A 23,849-nucleotide genomic window follows, 5' to 3' on the forward strand; every position below is an offset into this window, starting at 1 on the left:
ATTAAAAATAAATGTCTCTAATGCATCGGGAATGTCAACCATCCACTAGTAGAAAGAGGGCTTTCCCTCACAGTCACTGGCTCACTTCTGTAACAATCTGATAGGCCTGAAGGCACGTGATCGTCACCTCACCTCACCTCACCTCGGAACCAGTATCTAGGGCTTCCTACTGAGTGCTGAACGTTCTACTCTCTCGCCCTAAGAAGAAGACGGAGAGGAAGAGAGACCCATTTGCCCTCATCGACTGTCGCCCTCCAATGTAAGTCTCTCTCCTTTTCTCTCGCTACAATCTGCGCTTTTGAGCTGAAGATTTCTTTGATTATATCGATCCTCTGCTGTTTGCATGTTGAAATGTGGCCTCAAATTTTGTGGGTTAGCGAATTCTGTATATATTTTTGAGGGTTAAGTCCAGATTGTTACCCAATTTTCAAAAGTTGATTCCAATCTGGTCCTAAGCTTTTAAAACATTCCAAATAACTACCAAAAGTTTTGAAAAAATGGACATCTATTAGGTTCACTAGCGTTCAGAGACATGGACAAAAGGAGATTTGAATCTCCAAATTGACGCGATGTAGAGCAAATTTATGGTTTAACTGGGCTCAAATGGGTTAATTTGGGGATTAGAACTCCAAAGACGTCGATTAGTGAAAACTAATCATATAGTGCTAGCAACGTCATCACTTAATGTTGGTAAAGTTCCAGGTCACCTACCAGATGTCTAATTTTCAAAACATTAGTTAGTTATTTGGAATGTTTTAAAAGGTTGAGACTAATTTGGAATCACCCAGAAAAAGGTTGGGTAGCTTTTTGTACTTTACCTTTTTTTTATGGGTAACATTTAATTCAATTCAATTTCGCATTTGAAATGTTGTTTATGAGATTGAAGATTGAAGCATAAAATTGATTTTTGAAATGTCGTTTATCGCATTTCAAAATACTTTGTTCACAGAGTTTTGTTAAATGAGGGAAACTGTTCAATTTTTTGGGATTCTGTTGAGAAACTGTTCTGATTCTTGAGTAATTTGCAGATTGAATTCATTAGTTTAAACACACTTAAAGCATTTGATTGTCTGTTGAATTTTTCCTTTTGCTCAAAATTTTTATTACTTTGACCTTTCAGAGTGACATCATGTTGTAATGGCCATTAAACTCCTACAAAGTATTCTGGTTTTGTGGGTTCGGAGTTTTATGGATTAGCCAAACTAAGTCCGTTTTCTAACAATGATTTGTGATGCTTGTAGACAATCCAGATGGACTACAGCTCTGAAGATGAATCTGATATTAGTGATTCCGAGATCCATGAATACAAAGATAAACCCTATGAGCTGTTACGGGAGGGAAAATATAAAGTAAAGGGTCCTAATGGGACTCTTAGATGCCCATTTTGTGCGGGGAAGAAGAAACAAGATTACAAATTCAATGAACTCTTCCAACATGCTTCAGGGGTGGCCAAAGGTTCTGCTCTCAGAAATGCGAAACAGAAAGCCAACCACCTTGCCTTGGCAATCTACTTGGAGAATGACCTAGCCAGCGAAGGAGAACAAATACAACGTCCAATTTTACCGGCACCTGTCACACAGCAAGAAAAGCAAGAAGATCTCTACGTGTGGCCTTGGACTGGCATTGTTGTAAACATAGTGAGCCAGCCAAAGGATGGGAAAGATCTTCTAGATTCTGGATATTGGATGAGAAAGTTTTCAAAATGTAAACCTTCAGAAGTTCATACTTTGTGGAACGAAGGCGATCCTGCTGCATGCGCTGTGGTATATTTCAGTAAAGATTGGAGTGGTTTTGGGAGTGCTACTGATTTTGAGAAGATGTTTGAGACCGACTGTCAAAGTAAAAAGGATTGGAATGCCAGAAAGGAACAGCCTGGCTCAAGCATCTATGGGTGGTGTGCGCGCGCTGATGATTATCATTCCCAAGGGCAGATAGGAGAGTTTCTTCGCAAGACAGGAGAGCTTAGAACGGTGTCTGACATTGTACAGGAAGCAGCTAGAAAAAGAAATGATGTTGTGGCAAGCCTGGCCAATAAAATTGATATGACAAATGAGAATCTGGATGAACTGCGTTACAAGTACAATGAGAGGACACTGTCCTTAAGTAGGATGCTTGAAGAGAAAGATCGGCTGCACAATGACTTTGTTAAAGGTTTTTTCCTGGCCCTTCTCCTGTGCTTTGTTTTTTGATGGGCGTGTGTGAAGCACATGCTTGTGTTTAAACGTGCCTATGCGTTTGTGGTGAATTTTATATCTTTGCTTGATTCTCTTATATATATGGCATTGTTGGGGTTCCTTGACTAACTGTTTTCGAGTATATTAGAAACGAGGAAGATGCAGCAAATGGCAAGAAATAATGTTCAGAGAATTTTGGAGGAGCAAGAGAAATTGAATTATGAGCTGGAGTCTAAGAAAAAGAAACTTGATACCTGGAGCAAAGAACTAAACAAACGTGAAGCAGTGACTGAGCGTGAGAGGCAAAAACTTGACGAGGATAAAAAGAAGGTAACATATATCACATACTTGTACCACTCCATATTTTGCATTGTAATAATTTAAGGTAAGCATTGAATCTACTTGTTTATCAGCAGTCCATATGTTGCATTTCTTTTTTATTTACCTGTATTCTGTCAATTAGCTACAAAAACAGACGAATTTTGTCTAGTTGGATTTAATTTTATTAGTTATTCAGGTCTGTAAATGGGAGCAGCCTCTCCATAAATGGGGGTAAGGCTAGCCGACATTCACCTCTCCCAGACCCTGCGTAAAGCGGGAGCCTTGTGCACTGGGTACGACCTTTTTTTTAGTTATTCAGGTCTGTAGATATTTCAAGAATTTGAATTGTCAAATTCTATAACTTGATGAAAGCTGTTTTACCTACTCAATCATTAACTGTTCCAAGTATAGCTTAATTAATGGAGTTGGAACCGACTAAATTCCTATGTAGTTATAGGAGTCTGAAAGAGTTCTACACCTCTATAAATGGGGCTAATTGTATGCATGTTTAATCAAGTAGTATTAGAATCATTTCCTGTCTGTATAAGATTTAAGTCATGCCCAGTTTCATATTTGATTAATGGGAGACTGGAACAGTTTGAGACCTCAATAGAAGGGTTTAATTGTCTGCATTAGGAGTTAAGTACGGCGTTTGTCATAATGATTCATTATATCCATTTAATTTCTGGGATGCATCAAAATTATGTGAGTTCTGCTTCATATTGGTTTTTATTTTATGGGGGGTTGCGATATCCAGTTTGGTTTGTAAATTGGTCAAGAGTTTATCGTCATAATCATACAAGCTAAGCTCCTGTAAACTTGTCTAGTAATTCAAACACAGGCATGTACATAAGCATTGCCATGTGGTAAAGAAATCAAATTTAGAAATGCACAGCCAGTAGGTAAAGCCGTTTCTTGGTTTGTGTTCTGGGTACTAAAATAGTTTCTGCCCTTCCAGAATGATGAGAGAAACAATTCACTCCAATTGGCTTCCGAGGAGCAGAAAAAGGCTGATGAGAGTGTCTTGAGGCTGGTTGAAGAGCAAAAGGTGTGAAATGTAGTATTAAGCTCAATAGGAAAAACTTCCTTGCTATATCTGTGTTTCTATGGGTTTCACTGACTAGGAATCTGAACTTTTCAGAGAGAAAAAGAGGATGCCTTAAATAAAATACTTGAGTTAGAAAAGCAACTGGATGCTAAACAGAAGCTAGAGATGGAGATTGAAGAGTTAAAAGGGAAATTAGAGGTGATGAAGCATCTGGGGGATCAAGATGATGCTGCAGTTCAATCGAAGATAAAAGAAATGGAAGATGAATTGGGGGAAAAAGTTGATGAACTTGAGGATTTAGAATCTCTAAATCAAACTCTTATCACCAAAGAACGCCAAAGCAATGATGAGTTACAAGAAGCTCGTAAAGAATTAATAGCGGTATGCATTTCTTCCTCCTTATTATTTTGAACTTTGTTTATTGATAATTATATTTATTTTATATACCCTGCTATAAGGATGTCCACACTGTAAGAAAAGTAAGGACCATATTGTTGGGGCTGGACCCACACAGTAGTTCCACAATGAAAACTGTATGGTTTTTTAAGTGCTCAATTAAGATCATCCAAGAAAACCAACCGAAGTGGAACTGGTTTAGCCATTTTGGTTATCATCTGATCATTACTTGGTTTGTTGAAACACTGTTTGCCAATTTCTTTGTTGAAAGACAGTAGGTTTTAGATGTTTTTTATTTTTCGCAAGGTTGATTATTGGGAAGCCTTAAAATATATGGTTCAGATCATTGGACCCTTCGCATTTTATTTTTTCTTCATAATCTTTTGTTTCAGTGTAGAGGTCGCACTTGGTGCGATGGCAAGTGCCTTCGCCCATGAGCAGTAGGTCTCGGGTTCGAGACTTGGGAGCAGCCTCTCCATAAATGGGGGTAAGGCTAGCCGACATTCACCTCTCCCAGACCCTGCGTAAAGCGGGAGCCTTGTGCACTGGGTACGATCTTTAATCTTTTGTTTCAGTGTATTGACAGGGTTTATTAATCTAGGTGGGGAAGAGTTAACTTGGCCAAAAACATGAGAGCTGATTCCTAAACTCTAAATGGTTACAGTTTATTTAACATAATTTTACTCGCTGGTAGATTGGTGGGATCCCACGTTCGTGAAGTCACCTTTATAATGGTGGACTATATATGTACATGTATGTTTGTGTGTGCGGATAGAGATATTCTTTTATTAGATTGTCTCACAAGTTATGCTTCTTGATTATCAAACTGGAATAGTGACAAGGTGGAACCATCTTAATTTTGTACTTTGATTGATAGTTTGGCAATACAACACACAAGAACCCATTACTCTCTCTCTCTCTTTCTCTCACTATATATATATATATATATATAATTATATACACATGTTTATTTATTTGTTTTGTATAGACACAAACTTATGCATACTTTTGATATTCTATGAAACGTATATCCCACTTTATAATGTTAACATAATGACTTATTATGATTATTCTTTCCACACTACATTGCCTTGGAAGGTAATGGAATCGGAGGCTAGGAAAAGTACATTAAGAAAGAAAAAGAAATGGCCAAAGCGCTTTAGAGCGATGAGTTAATAATGTGTGATAAATTCTGTTTAAGTAATCATCTAATCTCACGTGCTTTTTGTTTGGCTTAATCTTGTGGCTCAGACCAGAGTATCATATAGAGTTTGGAAATATGCTGCTAGTTGTGTTTTCTGTTTGGCATAATTGTGTGGTTCATACTTATAAAACGAAAATACTTGAAAAATTATTTGTAATTAGCATATTTTCATCATATGATAATGAGAGATAATGAAGTCATGAAAGCTCTTACTTTTTATCCAGGGTTTGAGTGAAATGTTGAGTGGTCGATCTAATATTGGGATAAAGAGAATGGGTGATCTTGATCAGAAGCCCTTCATGAACACATGCAAGGAACGATTCACTCTTGAGGAAGCACAGGTGCAGGCCTCCACTCTATGCTCCTTGTGGCAGGATAATCTGACAAATCCTGATTGGCATCCTTTCAAGGTTATAACAGTCAATGAAGAGCCCAAGGTATGTCTTTTGAATACCATCAAATTGATGGTTTCCGAACTCATTTATTAACCAACAATGAAAGTGGAGATGTGCACTCCAACTTGATGTGATATCATGATAAAAAGCTTATCTAGTAACTCATTATTTCAAAACACACTTACACACAATATTCCTATTTTGTTTTCAACCATTTCTTGGTCTTTTAGTTATCATTATACCAATTCTGAAACATAAATTAGTATTTTGCAAGAACTAGGCACCCTTTCTTTGTTGATCTTTCCTGCACTTGAGATTCTTTCATGTCCCACTATCACCCTGCCTGTCTACAAAAGATTCAAACATGGAACAACAAGGCCTTATCCCACTAAGTGAGGTTGGCTGTATGAATCTTAGAACGCTACTGTGCTTTGCACCAAGTCTTCTGTTACCTTGCATTTTGACATTGATATGTGTATTTTTTTCCTTATACCTGGGCATGAATCAGAGTTGCCTTATTGATAACTCTGTAATATGAGTGTTTTTTTTCCTCTGTTTTGTGTTCAAAGATATTGGGTAAAAGTTTTGATGAATAACAATTTCCTTACTGGGGATACAATGAAGAAATTTTTTTAGAGATTCAAGTTTTTATGCATGTGAAGATGCTATATGTAATTATGTTATTGTCGTGTTAAATCGCCCCTTCATTAGGACAATTGGAAGGTGGTTAGAAGATGATTAATTTGCTGAGATGCAACGTGATACAGGAAATACTTGATGAGGAAGATGAGAAACTACGGAATCTGAGGGAGGAGTGGGGCAATGAGATACATGAGTGTGTCGTTACAGCCTTGAAAGAACTTAATGATTACAATCCAAGTGGGAGGTATGTTATCTCTGAACTTTGGAACTTTAAAGAAGGAAGGAAAGCTACACTGAAGGAGGTTATCAGTTTTGTCTTAAAGAGTATTAAGACACTCAAGCGAAAGAGAACATGAAGCGAAGGTTAGTTTCATTATTATTTGGAAGTTGATTTTTTCTCAATATATTGGATTGTTGTCCTCTTGTTGGGGGTAATTTGTTAGATTCAAAAAATTTCTGTTTTCGTATTGCCTTGTCGAATTCACTATGAAACGTGATTTACTGTTAATTTCATTTTCTGGTTTGATGCGTTCATTATTACACCAATGATTGCAGCTGTTATTTAAAATGATTATTAGAAATTTGATAGAGACATACATTTGACGTCCTTTGCAATACATCAAACCACTTTAGATATTGCTGTTGATTCGTGTTCCATTTTAATCAGTTTGTCTTTTGAAAATTAAGAGGCTCAAGTTTGGAGACATGTTTCACTCAGTGTAGAGAATACGTAGGTTGTGGTGGGGATAATGGTTGATTGAAAAGCAATTCTCGAGTCTTGCAAAAGAAAAACAAAACAAAATACATTTATGTTTAGCAATTTCTGTCTAGTAGAATTCCTGTTAGAGCAAGTGTGGTGGGGGTTCTGCCTTTCTGGTGTTCTTGTATTATAAAGTTTGTAGGGGAACTAGTAACTTATGATTTTCTTCTGTTCATATTTTGTATCTCTATGCATCTTGTACGAATTCAACCTCAGCATATTGTTGTTGCAAACACTCAATTGCGTTTAAATGACTTGAATCTCGAGGATTCGGGTAACACATTTGTGTATGGAATCAACTGTTGGAAACAAAACCATTCTTCCAACCATTGTAAAGATTTGTTTCTCATACAATGTGAGGTGTGGTGTGGCAGGCCTGGTAGCAAGAGGGCAGAAGAGGAAATCCAGAGCAGCGAGGGTCGATGGTAAATCTACAACCAGCGGTTGGATCGGATGGCAGGGAAATCATGTTTCGTAGGGATTCTACTTTGTCTAGTTGCATCTACTGTAGTACTTGTGAACCTCTATTGACGACTCTATTGACTACTCTATTGACTACTCTACTACTTTTGAATTATGAATGCCAAGAGAGTACCTCCTGGACAAAATAATTATTATTTGATGTTGTTGGATTGGAGATTCTGATTCCGGCGCGAAAATTCTGTTTCCAATCAGAAAAATATTTTGGAGCAAAGTTGGATGCAAATGTGGTGCATGTAGCTATTTTGATTTCTGATCCAACCCAAAGCTCGGTTGAATGATACTTGTATTTTTTAAATGGAGGAGTATGGAGCATTGTTCTAAAAATCTTTGCCTAGGTTTGGAGCCTAGGCGTTAGGCGACTGACCACCGTTCCGGTTAGTCCTTAGGCATTTGAAAATTAAGAAAATGCGTCTAGATCCACTTAGGCGTTTGCTTAGCCCGCCTAGGCATGCACTTAGGTTGTGATTTTCACTTTGACAAAAAAATTTTAACTTTCATTTTGCATTTCAATTTTTCAATAATATTTAAGTGACTTGTTGAATACTTAGATGAACACTCATTATATGCCTGTTTCTCATATTTTCAATATGTTCTAATACTTTATAATTTATGTCATTTTATTTTGCAATTTATGTATTCCAATACAATTATATGTGTTTTTAACAATAAATAAGTACTTAGTTATATAATATATAATAAATTTACATAAATTTGTCTGGTCCGGCCCTCGCCTAGCCACCCAGGTGCTAGATCCCAGCCCATTGCCCTGACAAGTGCATAACATCTTTTAAAACCTTATTTTAGAGGTGATTTAATAATTGAAATCGTTCAATTCTTAACTTGTCTTTTAAGAATTATCTAAGTCAAAATTCTCAAAAATCAGTAATTATTTAGATTCTAAGATTATCCGATGTTTCATTTCTTATTTATTTTTATTGATAGTATGTCGAGAAACATGCAAGTGATGGATCACACACTGGTAATTATCTTTAATCTAATGCGTTCCCGTTCACTTTTCCTTTCCATTAGACAAAAACTTTCATGGCACATAACGTCATGCTTACTTTTAGTACTTGCCACGAGACATGCTTAAATGTGCCAAATATACTATTACGGTGGTAGCATACACAATCTTAAATGTGCCAAATAAAAATCCTTTGTCTTTTAAAAAAAAAAAAATTTATATTATCGCTTTTGTATTTATTATCTCTGTTTGTTCTTTCTTCTTCTCTTTCTCTGCCTCTCGTTCGGCGCAAGAAGCCAAGAACAAACCAAAAACACAACCAAAACAAAAAAATCTGGAAGCACATCTTCTCTCTCACCATATCCCTCTGTTTCTCTCTCTCTAGAAACCTCGCTTTCTGGCTTCCTTCTTTTTTGAGCCCGCAAGTTCTCAGTCCTACCCACCGTCGGATTTGTGATGCCATGTTGACGTTCCTTTGATTCGAGGTTGGTTCTTATTTTTTGTGTGTTTATATATAATCTAATGCATATTTCGATCAATTAATCAAAAGCTTGGAGTTTTGTTGAATGATTTTTGATGGGTTCGTATCGTTTTTAATTGTTTTTTGTAGCAGAATTGATTGGGGTTTATGTAAATCTAGTGGATTCAATTGGATCCGCTACGTGCGTTTTTGATTGAATTTGTCACTTGGGGTTTTCAAATCTCGCGGCCGTAGTCGAAATTCTTGGTGGGTTTTTAGTTTTTACAGAGGAATGCCGCTCTTACCGAAAATCGATTCGATTCATATTCGTGAGGTGTGGAACGACAATCTGGAGGAGGAATTTGCTTTGATACGCAAAATTGTCGATGATTATCCGTATGTCGCCATGGACACCGAGTTTCCGGGCATTGTTATTCGTCCGGTGGGCAATTTCAAGAACGGTTACGACTACCATTACCAGACCTTGAAGGACAACGTGGATATGCTCAAGCTGATTCAACTCGGCCTCACGTTTTCCGATGAGCAAGGGAATTTCCCCTCTTGTGGAACTGATAAACAATGCATTTGGCAGTTCAATTTTCGCGAGTTCAATCTCAATGAGGATGTATTCTCCAGTGATTCTATTGAGCTTCTGCGCCAAAGCGGCATCGATTTTAAGAAGAACAACGAAAAGGGTATTGATGCAAAGCGGTTTGGGGAGCTCCTAATGTCGTCTGGGATTGTGTTGAATGATAACGTGCATTGGGTCACCTTCCATAGCGGCTATGATTTTGGTTACTTGCTAAAGCTTTTGACCTGCCAGAACTCGCCCCAAACTCAAGCAGGGTTCTTTAATTTGATCAACATATACTTTCCGAAAATATACGATATCAAGCATCTGATGAAGTTTTGCAATAGCCTCCATGGCGGGTTGAACAAGCTTGCGGAACTGTTGGAAGTGGAGAGAGTTGGCATTTGTCACCAGGCAGGTTCGGATAGTTTGCTCACGTCCTGTACGTTCAGAAAACTGAAGGAGAGTTTCTTTAGCGGTTCGATGGAGAAGTATGCTGGTGTCTTGTATGGTTTAGGTGTGGATAATGGACAGGATACTTTCTGAAGAGAAAATAACAGGAAAAAGAGAACATGATGAGAAAGTTGGTTTCTTTCTTAACCTTGTCTGTGTCTGATACTGCATCTTCATGTACAATTTTTGGCACAACTTTGGTACTTCTCATTGCTTGCACTTTTTTTCGATTATTCGACTCACGGATTGGGTTGCATTTGCATATAAAAGCATGGTTTGGCTGTTTGTTTTGTAGACTTTGAAGCATCCGTTCAAGATAGGTTAACTCAACTGTTGACGTGTGAAAACAATTACGTTCTGTTCTGGCTAAAACCCTTATTCTGTCTGCCTTCTCCTATAATAACGAAACCTTAATACGCTTTCATAGAGAAAAACACGCTCTTTTTGACGAATAGATGGCGACCTTGAAGTTTTAGAGCTCTCCTGCATCAAAGGAGGGTATTCTCCATCATCTTTTCCATTTTCTCCATCTTCTTCTTGTGTAGGTAGATTCGAGTCACACAACAATTCTGTTGGGCTAATATATCTTGGAGGGGAAGTTGAGGGATACAGTGTTGCATCAGTTGCTGGACTTTGTCAAACCGTAGGAGGCTTGAATCTCTCTAAAAAAAAAAAAACGAAACACTTGTGTCTCAATCTAATTGTTCACGTGTTTCTTAAAATTATACGATAATTTCCTCGTAATAATTTTCCCAAACACTTATGATATGCAACTAGGGATCCCATGGAATTTCTAATGAATATTTTGGTTTAAATTCACCCATTTCTACTTCAAGCAAGCCAAATTCACATTCTAAGGTTTTCTTGCTGCCTTCCACCACAATTTGAGGCGCAGCCGCAGTTGTTCTATTTTGAAAACAATGAACAAATCCAAGGCCTTGATTAGCGCCATTCAACGTTTTTCTCTGCTTCGACTTTGTGACCAATTAGGGTTTAGATTTTGGTTTTTTAAATTGGGTGTAAAAATAAATTTACATATTTTTTTGAACAAACGATATTATCTACGCTAAGAGAATAGAAGAGTGGACTAAGCGTAAATACAATATAAGTGTAAAGAGTAAGTTGAGTGTAAAAAATAATAATATGGGTTCAAATATTTCATTGACCGTATTGGTTTTATTTTGCCTTACTATATTTTTGGAAAATAATAATATGTATATCCTAGTAAAGTTCCCACTCCACTGTCCACTACATTGTGGTCAACTTACATAGTTTTGTCATTCTTAAAAGTTAAGGGGAATTGATATGCTTTTTAATTTTTGATCTGAAATGATGTTTGCTGTGTGATAGCTGACATGACATGACAAGATTTTATTTTATTTTTTGTAGATTTAAAATGGGACCTGGATCCCTTTCAGACCCAATAAATCTGAGCCTAATGACCAAATAATCCGAGTCGTTGAAATTTGATTTAACGGTTACAAATGGAAGATCTCTTTAAAAGTTATTATAATTGTAGCCGTTTGATCAAATTTCAACGGCCCGGATCATTTGATTCTTAGGCTTAGATTTGTTAGGTCTGGAGAGGATCCGGTTCCTTTAAAATGTTACTCATTTAGAGTCCCTAAATAGGGGTTTAAATCCATTAAAACAATTAAAAGAGTCTGAGTCATCTCACTGTCTCTTTTTCGATACGGTTACTTTTTTTTGGCTAAACGATAAATTTTATCTCTTATTGATGTGGTTACTAATTGATCGCTGACCATACTCTTGAATAAAGGTATTACGAACTAATTAATTAGATTACTTAGTTGGAGGAAATAATTATTTGAATTAACTAGTTGAGTAAATTTAATTTTTCTATATAGAAAATTCATCAAACTTGTCCTAATTCTATGCCTCCAACCAGGATACAGTTTTTAATGACCATATCTAAGAACATATGGCATGTAACTTATTTCACCTAAAATTGGTGCTACAATGACTTTATTAGCCAATACAATACCATCAAAATCATACCATTACCCTCCAAATTCAAATATCACAAGGGCAAACTTGTAATTTAACCAAAATGCCAATATTTTATTTTTGAAAATTAATTTTCACACCTCTTCTCACCCACTATTTTTATTAATATCTATCTCATTGAATAAATCAAACAAAATTGACCGTTAAAAAAAACAAAAATGTATAAGAGGCTTAAAAAAGCCGTATCAAAATCATTTCTCTTAATTTTAGGCCAGCGCTCAAGAACGAAAGCGCCAATGTGCACAAAAGATGGGATTTTGATGGCGTGCGAGGCATAACCGAAAAAACCCAGTACAGTAACTGTAGAGGGAGAGAGAGAGAGAGAGTAGCGTGCCCAACACTTGGGCTTAAATCCCTAAAACTTGGCTGCTTTGTTTTCTGGGTTGTTGTTGAAATGTCTTGTTCCTCTGAGAAAGAGCTGGAGGAGCAGCTCAAGGAGGCTGGAAATATTCTCCTCAACCCTCCTCCTGCTACCGAGGAGCTTCTCAAAATCCTTGGTGTAATGCCCCCTATACCCTCTCTCTCTGTTTTATTTTATTGCTTATACAACACACACAGATAGATACACAGATATGTTCATATACATGTTTACTGAGCTAATTTTCTTTGTTGGGTTTGATGAATTCACGGGAATGCTGAAGCGGGTTGTTCATCATTTTGTTGAATTACCGACTGTTGGTGTTTTATAGGTTTCTGTGTGTGTATTTGGGTTTCTTTCGGGCTAATTGAAAACATTAGAATACAAATGAGTGATGGCTTGAGATGGGTTGATCATAATTTTCTGAATTCTTTAGAGTCGGGCTTAAATGGGGGCTTATTTTTGCCCAATTTTTACCAAAAAATTGGCCTTTTAATGTGGTTTCGGTTTCTTGTTGATGTTTGTTTGCGTGCTCCAGTCACTATTGTGTTTTGAGTGAACAGATGACTTTTATTTCCCAATTTCTTGTTGCCTATGATTTTTCATTTTTGAATATTTGATTCACATTGTTGCTTATCAAAAGATAATGAATGTGAACTGTTGCTTGTTAAAAGATGTTGCGTGTGCGTGCATGCGTGCGGGTGTAGGTTGCTTAACCTTCTATGACCTTACGCAAATTCATAATAAGTAAATTGATGAGTTCTATACACTTCCAATAAGTAGCTCCTCAGCATTTCTGTTCAGATTTGATAATCTGCATGATGCCTAAATACAATCATACTTAGATATTGATTGGTCCAATTGCAAAGACATGTTTGTTTACTTGATGATGGTACATTTCCAAAGGTTTAAACTTATTGATGATCTTTCCTCATTGTTAGAGCCTGTTTGTTCGTCTGGTCTTAAACATGATTATCTGTGGTTTTTCTTTTTAGTCTCTTTAGTTTCACAAGGCCCTACATATTTTGGGTTATTAGACTCACCTTCATTGAGTGCTTATTTTAGAGCAGCAATTTGGCTTGCCCAAGCAACCTAGTGGTTGTCGGGTTCAAGTTGTGAAAACAGTCTCCCTAGAATGAGTCACAGTAGGCTGCCCTTCTTGGACTGGCTTGCATGTGAGAAGGGTTTAGCCTGTTTTGAACTTGATAAACACTTTTCCTCTACTTCTGACAAGTAAGGCTTGGTACTATCATTTTCTTAAATTAGATAAAGTTGATCTTCGATGCCATTCAGTTGGTTTATTACTCTTTAGTATTCTGTCTGCATTAAATCATATTGCTCACATATGACTTATGTCTTGGAAGCCTATCTTCTCTAGAAGATTTAGCCAGTGAGAACTGGAAGATGGAAGTGGCTGCTTTACATGGTTAACGGCTCGTACCTAAGAACTTTACTATAGTGATATTACTGATTCTTGTGGTGCTTCAACCATCTCTAGTCCACCTTGCTCTTTCACAGATGTTACTAGATAATTACATATGCAGTAGTTAATTGTTCTGTCTTGATGATATGCGTAAATGTATTTATGATTTGTTCTCATATAGTTGCTTAGTTCATTATACCTATCTCATAATTTTTTGTTCTTTCTTTATGGCTTTTCAGATTGCGAAAACCTGAGATCCTCTGTTTCTTTTTGTATTTTAGGAAGCTGAGGGTTTGTTGTCAAATGTTCAGCAAGCACCACACAGGTCCATGCAAGATGCACTCCTACCGATAATGAAGGCATTAATTTCTGATGAGCTGTTTAGGCACTCAGATATGGATGTGAAGCTATATGTTGCTTCTTGCATTACTGAGCTTACGAGAATAACAGCACCCGTTCCTCCATACAATGATGAATGGATGAAGGTATTATTGCTCTAGTAAACTGTCCACGATCTAAAGTTATCGTTAATCATTTTGAAGTTCTACATCTTGCATCCTCCAATGCATATATTTTAATTTTATGGACTCTTAGGACTTCATTTTCCATTTATTGGTTGAACAGGAAATCTTTCAGCTGACTGTAGCAGCTTTTGAGAAACTGTCATATGTTTCCAGTCCCTTTTATAGAAAGGCAGTTTCCATTCTTCATATTGTGGCAAAGGTCAGGTCAAGCTTGCTGATGCTGGACCTTGGTTGCAGTGCATTAATTCTTGAGATGTTTCAACATTTCCTTAATATAACCCAGTAAGAGCTTTATTCATGCTGTTTGTGATGTTACTTATTGACTTCTGATGATGCTTTGCTGGAATGTGATTTGTGGTTGAATTGAAAAATGAAATTTGTTGTAAACTTTCATTTTTGGTAAGTGAAGTTTTCTCTCATATAACGAGCTTTAATATATGTAATATTAGATATATAAAACTACCAGAAACTTCTGTAATATTATCTGGTATGTTGATATGGAAGCATAGGAATTTTCTTGTCACATATTTATATATTGTGAATGGCATGAGAAAAACTGTACTGCTCCACTTCTTATCAATAGTTAGGCAATTGTTTGCATGGAATAGTAGGGTTTTTTTATTTTTGTTATTTCAAGTTGATTCCTAGAGTTTTCTTGTCTTTTATTGTTTGTATCAAGAGCATGCTATTCTGAAGTGGGGCAGAATTTTCACGTTAATACTGGGCATGTTTTCCTTCAAACCACTGTTCGCTAATCATGGTTAGCGAGAGTAAAACTGTATGTTTTATGCACCTAGAAATTATTGATGAGTTTCTTCAGATTGTATGGTCTGCACTGATCTTGAGCCAGATATTTGTAGGATTCCCTATCTGCACTCCAAGAAGAGGGAATAAGAAAAAAAACATTCAACTGGAAAATTTATTCATAGTTTCATTTGTGTAATGAATTTAGACAATTTCACTCATCAGATCATCATCTTCACAGTTTCTCTTGTAGATACTTTCTGCTCTCAAAGATCCATTTTGAACTTTTACTCTCATTTGACTAAAAAACAAAGGGTAAAAGAAAGTGGTCTAGAAGACCACTAAAGAAAAGAAAGCAGGAGAGAAACAGAACGAGCTTAAAAATCCAAACAGTCTAAAAGGACTACAGCACCACAAACTTCCAGTCCCACCAAATATAAGAGAAAGAAATAAGCCTAAAATCATTAGAGACAGAAGCCCAAAGAGCCCAAACTGAACTTTGTTCCATAGCCTTCTTGTGTCCCTCAACCCAAACCTAGCAAAGATTAGCAGTTTTAGGCCAAACTGTCACCACCAAAACAGATGGAATCTACCCCAAATTTTTGAAGTGAAAGGGAAGAGTTAAAATAAGGGAGTTTTAACGAAAAACCACATTTTTACACTAAAAAGTCAATCCTGGTACTATTCACTTTACCCTTTATTTTGTCCTTATCGTTAAAACTCAAAGTTTTCAAACCCTTTTCATTAGTTTTCCTTTAAAATAACTATGCTGAGCATTCTCAATTGAATCTTTTCTCAGAAGACATGATTGTGGAGGAAAGAAACAGGGTCTTCTTTGTTTACTTCTAATGACAGAGGTGTATGGAGTTATAAAATAGACAATCATTGCATCTGTGGTGTTCATGCTATTTATTTTGGGAGTTTTAACATAACACTCCCGGTATTATTCACTTTTAACGAAAAACCACATTTATACATTTCTCTGGTACTATTCACTATACCTTTAAAAATGGCTTTTCATTAAAAGGGAAGTTTTTTTGGACTTTTCATTAGTTTTCCTATTTATTTTCTGTAAAACTATTCATATAAACAGTAAGTTATAAAATAGACAATCTCTATGTGTGTGGTGTGTTTTGATTTTAATGACAACTTGAAGCTTTGTCTTCTATCTCAAATACAGTAGTTCATGTATTTCTTTCAAATGATTTACAACTTATGGCTTCTACTTGATTAATGTTAAGGTCCAATCATCCACATTCTGTATTTTCAGCCATGGAAACTATTATGACCATGGTTTTAGATGAAAGTGAAGAAATTCCCGTGGATCTTGTCAAAGCTCTTCTATCCAGTGTTAGAAAGGAAAATCAGGTCATAATCTTCTCCTTTACATCTTTTTTTTTTTGTTCTGTTCTTTTTTATGTATTTTTATTATTAAGTTGTTATAAATCATTCTGTTTCTTCACTTAAGATGCCTGTTACTTTTTCAGACTGTTTCACCTTTTTCATGGAAATTGGGGAAGAAGGTTATAGACAATTCTTCAGCTAAGCTTAAACCTTATCTCGTGGAAGCAGTGAAGTCCATGGACACTGCTTTGGATGATTACGCGCAAATAGTGGCTTCTGTATGCCAAAATGGATGTCAAGCTGTCAAACATGATCATGTTAATGATTCTGTGAAGACTTTGGTAAGCCAAACTGGTGATATTGTCAGACATGATGTGCATGTATATTTACTGTTATGCTACTTTCTATGTAGAGATTGTTAGAGAAATTGGACTAGCACTGCTTTGCTTATATTACATGATATGTCAGGAAAAGTTAGTGCGAGGAAAGTTTGTATGATCTGGCTTATGACATAAGTCTGTGTGCTTGTATGTTTGTATGGGAATTAGGAAGCACTGAATGATTTGTTCATGTATATTTACTGTTATGTCCATTCCTCTCCTTTTTGTTTTCCTTTCTTTTTTCTTTTTCATTTGAAACTTATACTCATCAATAAAAAGCCTTCTTCATTATCCAGGTGACCGAGGGGCCTAAGGCAATTGCTGTTTGTCCCAGAGAAGTTGAACATACTGTAGCTGCTTCTACTGGGGATGAACATATCAGGCATAAAAATTCTACTGCAGGATTACAGCATTGCCATCATACTAAACCCTCCAAGGTTATTGATTCAAGAGATAGTGCTAAACCAGACAACTACTCTTCAAAAACTATCAAATCAGCAACTGAGCCATGCTCGGTTCCCAAGAAGAGAGGCCAGAAATCAAATTCTTTGAAGGGTTCAGAAGAAGGATATGACAATGCTCAACCCAACAATTCACTCTCTCTGAACGCTGTTAAATCAGAAGAGCCATCCTCGGCCTCCAAAAAGAGAGGCAGGAAGCCAAATTCTTTAATGAACCCAGCAGAAGGCTACGACCATTCTTGGATTAGTAGTGGGAGAAAAACTCAAAAACCATCTGCCAGCAGTAAGTCTGATTACAAGGTGTCTAATCCTTCACCTACAAATGATCGTCTTCGTGCAAAGGCTGAAGTACCCTTGATGCTTAAAAATGTGAGGGAGCCCCTGGGTTCCAAACCTAAAATTGAAAGGGATATACGAGCTTCTCCATTTCTTCCGAAGAACCCTCTTGGTGGATCCCAACACATAAAGGGCCGGCCGAAGAAGAAAGATGTAGCAGACCATGCTGCTAAGCCTAGTTCCCTTTCAGCTGTGAAGCAAGAGCTCTCAATTGCTCAAATTGAGGAGAGGACTCCTAAAGAAGAAAAGCCCAAGCTGAGAAAGAAGTATAAGGGGACTGTTAACACAGGAGAAAGACTACGGGAGCAGCTTAGAGATATTAGACTTGCTGAAAAATCAAATGAGGGCTGCATTCGTTCTTCAGTAAATGTGGTCACAGATAAGGAATCTGAAGTTCCTACTGATCCTGATAAAGCATCACAAAAACAGTTGTCTTTGGATGTAGAAACGAAGAGTACCACTGATCCATCATCTCTCCGTCATGGTATTAAGAAAAGTAGGCGGAATGGTGCTTCTCGAATGGAGAGTACTGAAGCATCTGGTAGCAAGGTACTTTCTCTGACAATGATGCAAAAATAAATAGATATTGAAATTTTAAGTTGTCACCTGACTTTTAATTTTCTTCTATTATATGGCCGGGTCTCCCATATGAAATTGTCCACTTCTGCAAAAGATTTTTGAGTCTGCGAAAAAAACGAATGAAGATAATGAAGGAACCTCTAAAGTGGTTCTCAAGAGGAAGCGTATCATTGAAAAGGAAGAGGTAACGATTCTTAACTTCTTGCAATTTTCTCTTTTGAACAAAATGTTTACCTTTGATATTGTTTCTATTTTTATTTGTGGTTATTCAACTCAAGCATTGTCCTTTGTCACTTTGGACCATTTTTTGAGTAATATTAATTAAAAAGTGTAGAGCATATTGTTTACCTACATGTAAAGCACTAAATATGAACAACATTAGGTTGGCTGTATACTGTGTTGGCCCCAACTGTATTATTTTAATTGGCCCTATTAGCATCATCTTGTAGATGAAGCAGTTGAAACGAACAATATTATTAACACTGTTATTGGATTACACATGATATAACCTGAGTAAAATTTCAGTGACTAATATGTAAAAGGTTCTCAATATCTCTTTCCATGCCTCTGCTTTTTGTCGGAAGATATGAAAAATAAAATGCTGATTTTGTTCAGTTTGGCCTTTGTTTGTCAGAATATTCAGTCCAACAGTAAAGTTCTGAAATCTGGTGTATTTGAGTTAAGTAGTGGCATTAATATTGATAATCCATGTTTTCTTTTCACTGATGATAAGGAAAGTATTAAACTAGTAACAAGACCAACGCATTTTAGTAAGGTGTTGCATCTTATAATATTTTTCCTCATTTCTTACTTCGTTAACGGGCCTTAATTAATAGAGCAGAGACAGTGAGGTATGGGTAGTCTCTGTGGGTTTCAACTTTCAACTGGAAATTTAATGTCTTAAGGAGCTCACATTGGATTTGGGACTATGGTGTACTTGAACTTGGGAATCCTCCAAAGTTAACATGTATCTCTCTTTATAGTTACACTAATGTAAGTTCTATCCAGAGAAGATATTAAGGAGAGCGCTTTGGATTTGGAACCGTGGTGTTCATTTGTGGAAAACCTCTATGCTTATACATGCTTTCTGCTGTTATTTTTGTGCCGATAGTTATTAGCTTACATCTCTTTTCGCATGATTTGTTACAGTCTTTTCAATAAGTTTATCCTTTTACTAATCTGTCAGCACTATAGGTGAAAAAACACAAACAAGTCTGTCATCTTTATTGTTATTTTATGTTACGAAGTGGTTAAAGTATTGTGTCCTTCTATATGGGAATAATCACCTTCCCATTATCGTGAAAATGCACAATCACTATGTGCTTGTTTAAGCCCTTGGGGTGGGCTAATGCAACCAAAAGACAGAAATAAATGTCTCTTACTTCATTCACTCTTAAACTAAGTTTGGTAATGCTTTCCTGAATACCAAATGTTCATTTTCCCCCTGGTGTATTTAGTCAAGCATGGTAGGCAGGTATTTTCTGTCAGCTATTACATATCCTTACTAATTTGAATGTATTGTTTTAAAAACATGCTTCCAGGTAAAAAATTTCGGTTTGATCTAACTTCTAAGCTCACACATCCTCTTTTATCTATTCATTTATTGGTATATTTAATAATTTTTTGCTTTTGTAAATTCAACTTTTCCAATTTAGGCCTCTCAAATGCCTGATCTCGGTGAACGGTTGGTTGACAGAAGAATAAAGGTTTGGTGGCCACAGGACAAAAAGTGAGTATTGCAGAACTGAGGATAAAAATGACATTCTAAGATATATTTGTAGTTAGTCAATATTTGCTTTCACCTTACACTGTCAGTGGGGTTCATGATCTATTTTTGCTAGGTTTTATTGATCACTAGTGCCTATAGGACTCTGAAACATTATCAAATAACATTTTCCATGACTTTCTGTGGATTCGAGTGGACACTGATGAATATACTTGTGGATATTAGACTTGTGCCACTCGAATCCACTGAAAGTCATGGAGCCTTTTTATTATAGCAAAATGTTATTTGATAATGTTCCCAAGTCCTAAGGGCACTAGCTCAAGAGGGAACTCACCATTTTGTTTGTAGTTTTGTACAGAATCTGGTTAGGGTTTTGCAAAACCTTGTGAGGGCTCAGCTTTAAATTTTCATACGAGATGATTTTACAGTTAACATATGTTAAAAATTGATGTGAACTCCTTATAAGATGCAAAACCCAGTCTGGGAATAATAAAGTGAAAAGCAATTGGGTGGTATATTACATTTTAGTGAAATTATGGACATGTAGGCTTGAAAATGCGGTATATAAACCAGCGATGGATTATGAGGCAATGCTTGAATTGAGTTTGTTGGTTTCTTCAGAAATGAGAAAAGGGATTGCAAATTATATTTCAATGTTAATTTAGGATTTGTTAATACTGAAAATTATTGTAAATGGGTTTTATTTCTTCATCCTGGGTCAGGTCTATCTGGTATAACAGAGAAGGTTGATATAGTATATGTCATAGAACAGGACGTTTTGGGGTTCAAAAAATGGTGAATGTGATTCTTTGGCACTGAATTTAGGATTTGTATTGTTTGCTGAGGAAACTATGTCTCTGTTTCTTGACCCAATGCAATAAGTCAGTAACTTGACCATGACTTGCAGGAGGTTTTCATGTGTTATTTTGTTTCCGCTTATGATCTTCAGTACATACCCCATGGGTGAAATTTTTGGCTTCCCAAACTGCCGGAAGAGTCAAATCCCTCTTGAGTTAATGCTTTATTCTTCATGCGAGTTTTCAATGCTTTTTTATATGGCCCCACTAAGTCTGACGCTGGAGTTTTAAGCCCCAAATGATTATTTTCTTGCATGAAATTTCTCTCTGCAGGTTTTATGAAGGTGTTGTTTCTTCTTACGACCCTGCCAAAAAGAAACACTTGGTGAGTTGGATTTATGGTCTTTGGTCTTCATGATATATTGTCTGTCTCTTTTTGTGTATCACAAATATGAAATGTTAGATCGAAGATCTTCTACTACTAGAGTCCTTGAGTTCTAGACATGATCTCCTTGGTCATCTAGCCTGACAGTTACGGTTCCTTTCATAATTTTCTTAGCATGTGTTTTCTGTTTGACTTCTTGCACAGGTGTTGTATGCTGATGGGGATGAAGAAAACCTGAACCTCAAAAAGCAGCGCTGGAAATTGATTGGAGATGATTTGCCAGACGTATGTGTTGTGCCTTAAATTGCACTTTTTTTTTTAAAAAAAAAATTCTTATTTTAATCATTGGTGTTAAACTTATTCCCTATCGTGCGTAACTTTTCTTTATCTTCAACAGGTCGAAATGGATAATCTGCTAAAACTTTCTGCTGCTTCTGATACGTAAGTATTCTTCCCTAAATAATATCAGTTAACTTCATACAAAATTCTCTCTCTTGTGCCTCTGACAAGTGTCTGTCTTTTATGGTTAAACTGTTGTTTGCAAAATTGATTCTTTCTGGCCGCTTTAGATGATTAGGGGAAGCACAACCAATCCTTCTAGTCATCATTACCACTGAAGTTCTCTTGTCCTGTTCTTGACAAACCTTGGAAGTCCTTTGCATTTTTGCAAGACTACACGGAAAAAGTTTTTCTTGAATATTTGTCACAGTCATATGACAGTAATGAGCTCCCTTAATAAGAATTTTGAAACGTATTTTCACAATAATTTTTTTTTTCATATAAGTTTTGCTTCTTCTTTTAGTGGTTAACCTAATAATACAGATGCAATTTCATATTACTTACAGAGTAGAGTTTTCAAACCAAGGGATCGATGCAATAGGCCTTCAAAAGTACCCTAGCAATGGAAAAAAAATTAACCACAACTTTAATTCAATACAGTCAAAAGTTTTTGTGCATAGTATAGTATATATTGCTCATAAGTCTTTCTTCACACTGAATGGTTGATATCGTATTTGCTTCGCCTACCACACTGTGGCTGCTTCCATGTACATGTCTCTCTGATCTTATTAATGATTCGGTTGTGCATCTTGATCAGACTACCACAAAAGAGAAAACGGAAACCAAAATCAGAACGATCAAAACGAACGCATGCTGGTCTGTCCTCAAAAAGGTTGGTTTGTGTACTTTCTTCCTCTTTCACCTACTCTTGGACCTGCCCTTGCCACATGAGCATCCAATTAACAAGCTTGTGGAGAGGGTGGTTGCTTTCAGTTTGTCACTGTTATTTTCTTTTGGTCCCTAACTGAAACTTCATTTGAATTTTGAAGGATATCTAGACGTGGAGTCTCAGCTGAAAGTAAATCTGCGGACTGTTTTGTACTAGGTGAGCGTAAAGTTATTGATGAACGTGATGGTGATCAAGCCAAGGAAAATGACATATTGAAGGATGATGGCCAAATATCTGCTGATAAACTGGAGGCGGATATGAAGACTGGTATTGGCTCTTGCACAGTAGGTGAGCGTAAAGTTATTGATGAAAGTGAGGATAATCAAGCCAAGGATAATGGCCAAATATCTGCTGGTGAATTGGAGGCAAATATGAAGACTGGTATTGATGAATGTGAAGGCGAGCAAGCCAAGGAAAATGACCAAACGTCTGCTGGTGAAGTGCAGGCTGATATGAAGACTGGTGTTGACTCTGCATCAGTCGGCGAGCATAAGGTTATTGATGAATGTGAGCGGGATCAAGCCAAGGAAAATGACGGATTGAAGGATAATGGCCAAATATCTGCTGGTGAATTGGACGCCAGTATGAAGGCTGATATTGACTCCGCACAGCTCACACCGGAGACTATGACCTTATCCGAGGGAGAGAGTCCCAAAGTTGATATTGAACCTTCTGGTAGGGAATGCTTCAAAGAACTGATGGAATTGGGCAAGGGTGCAGAGACTGCAAGATCACTTGACGTCAGTTAGACTAAAGTGTGTATAGAGATGACAGGTAGTGATTGATGGGCAAGCTCAAAAGTGCATGATTTTAGCTCTAGTACCGAAAGTGTCGGTTAGTCTCTGTTTTATTCCTTTTGTAGACACAGTAACATGCACCCAGACCCAGTGGTTTTTGCCTTTGATGTAGGTTTTATATGAGTAATATATAAACCGTTGCAAAAGGGCTATTCGCTCTCTTTTGCATTCCCATCACCATTTATGGGTTTTTCCTCCAGACATGAGTACTGTGTGATTTCATAAGTATAGCCTCTCTCTCTCTCTCTCTCTCTCTCTCTCTCTCTCTCGCACACGTGCTCACACGACATAGAAAAATAGACGTACTCTTAGGAAAGAATGTACCGTAATAATCAAGTAACATAATAAAAGCAGAAAACGATGACTGAAATTGCTCATACGATGCAATCTTGGCACATTTGATGGAAATATTAAAGGGTGGGGGTAGGCTGTCCTGTCCATGGCATTACCTTGGACTGGATAGTTGGTCCGATTCAATAGAAAATGCAGGACTGTGTGTATGGCGTTATTTTTATTTGTCTGAGCTTTAGCATTCGGTTGACTTAAGTTTGGTCTGTATCTTGGTTCATTTTTCCAATACCATCCTACCAGGTATTCCCCTCTCCTCTCTCTCTCTCTCTCTCTCTCTCTCTCTCTCTCCCCCCCCCACCAAATTCTTGGTAAGAACTTCGTCCATTTGTGGTTGATCTTTCATTGTTTTCTGGGGTTAACCTAGTAATGTGGTCTCATTATGTGTCTACCTTTTAGGTCCTTGTTGAATGATCACAAACAATGATTACAATCAAGTGATACAGCCTTTCAATAAAACACTACGACGTGACATGAACTTTACGAATGATTTTCGATTTGGTTATTATACTGCAGGGAT

General features: G+C 36.8%; 3 protein-coding genes across 6 annotated transcripts; all 3 read left to right on the top strand.

The window, feature by feature from the left end:
• LOC103438740 (factor of DNA methylation 1) lies at positions 1–7,577 on the top strand. The gene is made up of 8 exons (XM_008377287.4): positions 1–259; positions 1,242–2,151; positions 2,323–2,504; positions 3,454–3,543; positions 3,637–3,924; positions 5,368–5,580; positions 6,306–6,543; positions 7,315–7,577. The coding sequence occupies exons 2-7, from the start codon at positions 1,251–1,253 to the stop codon at positions 6,534–6,536; spliced, it is 1,905 nt and encodes a 634-aa protein (XP_008375509.1). The 5' UTR covers positions 1–259; positions 1,242–1,250; the 3' UTR covers positions 6,537–6,543; positions 7,315–7,577.
• Positions 7,578–8,564: 987 nt separating this feature from the next.
• Positions 8,565–10,165, top strand: LOC103438751 (probable CCR4-associated factor 1 homolog 7). 2 transcript variants are annotated; one of them, XM_008377299.4, is made up of 2 exons: positions 8,565–8,872; positions 9,001–10,165. In XM_008377299.4, the coding sequence occupies exon 2, from the start codon at positions 9,140–9,142 to the stop codon at positions 9,962–9,964; it is 825 nt and encodes a 274-aa protein (XP_008375521.1). In that variant the 5' UTR covers positions 8,565–8,872; positions 9,001–9,139; the 3' UTR covers positions 9,965–10,165. The 2 variants fall into 2 exon arrangements, with proteins under 2 accessions (XP_008375521.1, XP_008375525.1); XM_008377303.4 differs by having other exon boundaries at positions 8,635–8,872; positions 8,998–10,165.
• A 1,929-nt stretch (positions 10,166–12,094) lies between these two features.
• Positions 12,095–23,161, top strand: LOC103438764 (sister chromatid cohesion protein PDS5 homolog D-like). 3 transcript variants are annotated; one of them, XM_008377309.4, is made up of 13 exons: positions 12,095–12,398; positions 13,962–14,165; positions 14,305–14,486; positions 16,190–16,316; positions 16,436–16,633; positions 16,969–18,018; positions 18,143–18,232; positions 19,704–19,777; positions 20,905–20,956; positions 21,161–21,241; positions 21,354–21,397; positions 22,053–22,127; positions 22,285–23,161. In XM_008377309.4, exons 1-13 carry the CDS (start codon positions 12,294–12,296, stop codon positions 22,931–22,933), a joined length of 2,931 nt encoding a protein of 976 aa, XP_008375531.1. In that variant the 5' UTR covers positions 12,095–12,293; the 3' UTR covers positions 22,934–23,161. The 3 variants fall into 3 exon arrangements, with proteins under 3 accessions (XP_008375531.1, XP_070673229.1, XP_017189117.1); XM_070817128.1 differs by having other exon boundaries at positions 12,096–12,398; positions 22,294–23,161; XM_017333628.3 differs by having other exon boundaries at positions 12,264–12,398; positions 13,920–14,165.
• Positions 23,162–23,849: the final 688 nt, after the last annotated feature.

The sequence above is a fragment of the Malus domestica genome, chromosome 17 (assembly GCF_042453785.1).
Source record: "Malus domestica chromosome 17, GDT2T_hap1".
In the NCBI taxonomy this organism is placed as follows: domain Eukaryota; kingdom Viridiplantae; phylum Streptophyta; class Magnoliopsida; order Rosales; family Rosaceae; genus Malus; species Malus domestica.

Excerpts from the sequence above, each read along its gene's own strand:
- LOC103438740 (XM_008377287.4), top strand. The coding sequence starts at position 1,251 with ATGGACTACAGCTCTGAAGATGAATCTGATATTAGTGATTCCGAGATC. Across the intron at positions 2,505-3,453 it reads TTGACGAGGATAAAAAGAAG|AATGATGAGAGAAACAATTC; the intron begins GTAACATATATC and ends CTGCCCTTCCAG. Across the intron at positions 3,544-3,636 it reads GGCTGGTTGAAGAGCAAAAG|AGAGAAAAAGAGGATGCCTT; the intron begins GTGTGAAATGTA and ends TGAACTTTTCAG.
- LOC103438751 (XM_008377299.4), top strand. The coding sequence starts at position 9,140 with ATGCCGCTCTTACCGAAAATCGATTCGATTCATATTCGTGAGGTGTGG.
- LOC103438764 (XM_008377309.4), top strand. The coding sequence starts at position 12,294 with ATGTCTTGTTCCTCTGAGAAAGAGCTGGAGGAGCAGCTCAAGGAGGCT. Across the intron at positions 18,233-19,703 it reads GTATCATTGAAAAGGAAGAG|GCCTCTCAAATGCCTGATCT; the intron begins GTAACGATTCTT and ends TTTCCAATTTAG. Across the intron at positions 21,242-21,353 it reads TTGGAGATGATTTGCCAGAC|GTCGAAATGGATAATCTGCT; the intron begins GTATGTGTTGTG and ends TATCTTCAACAG.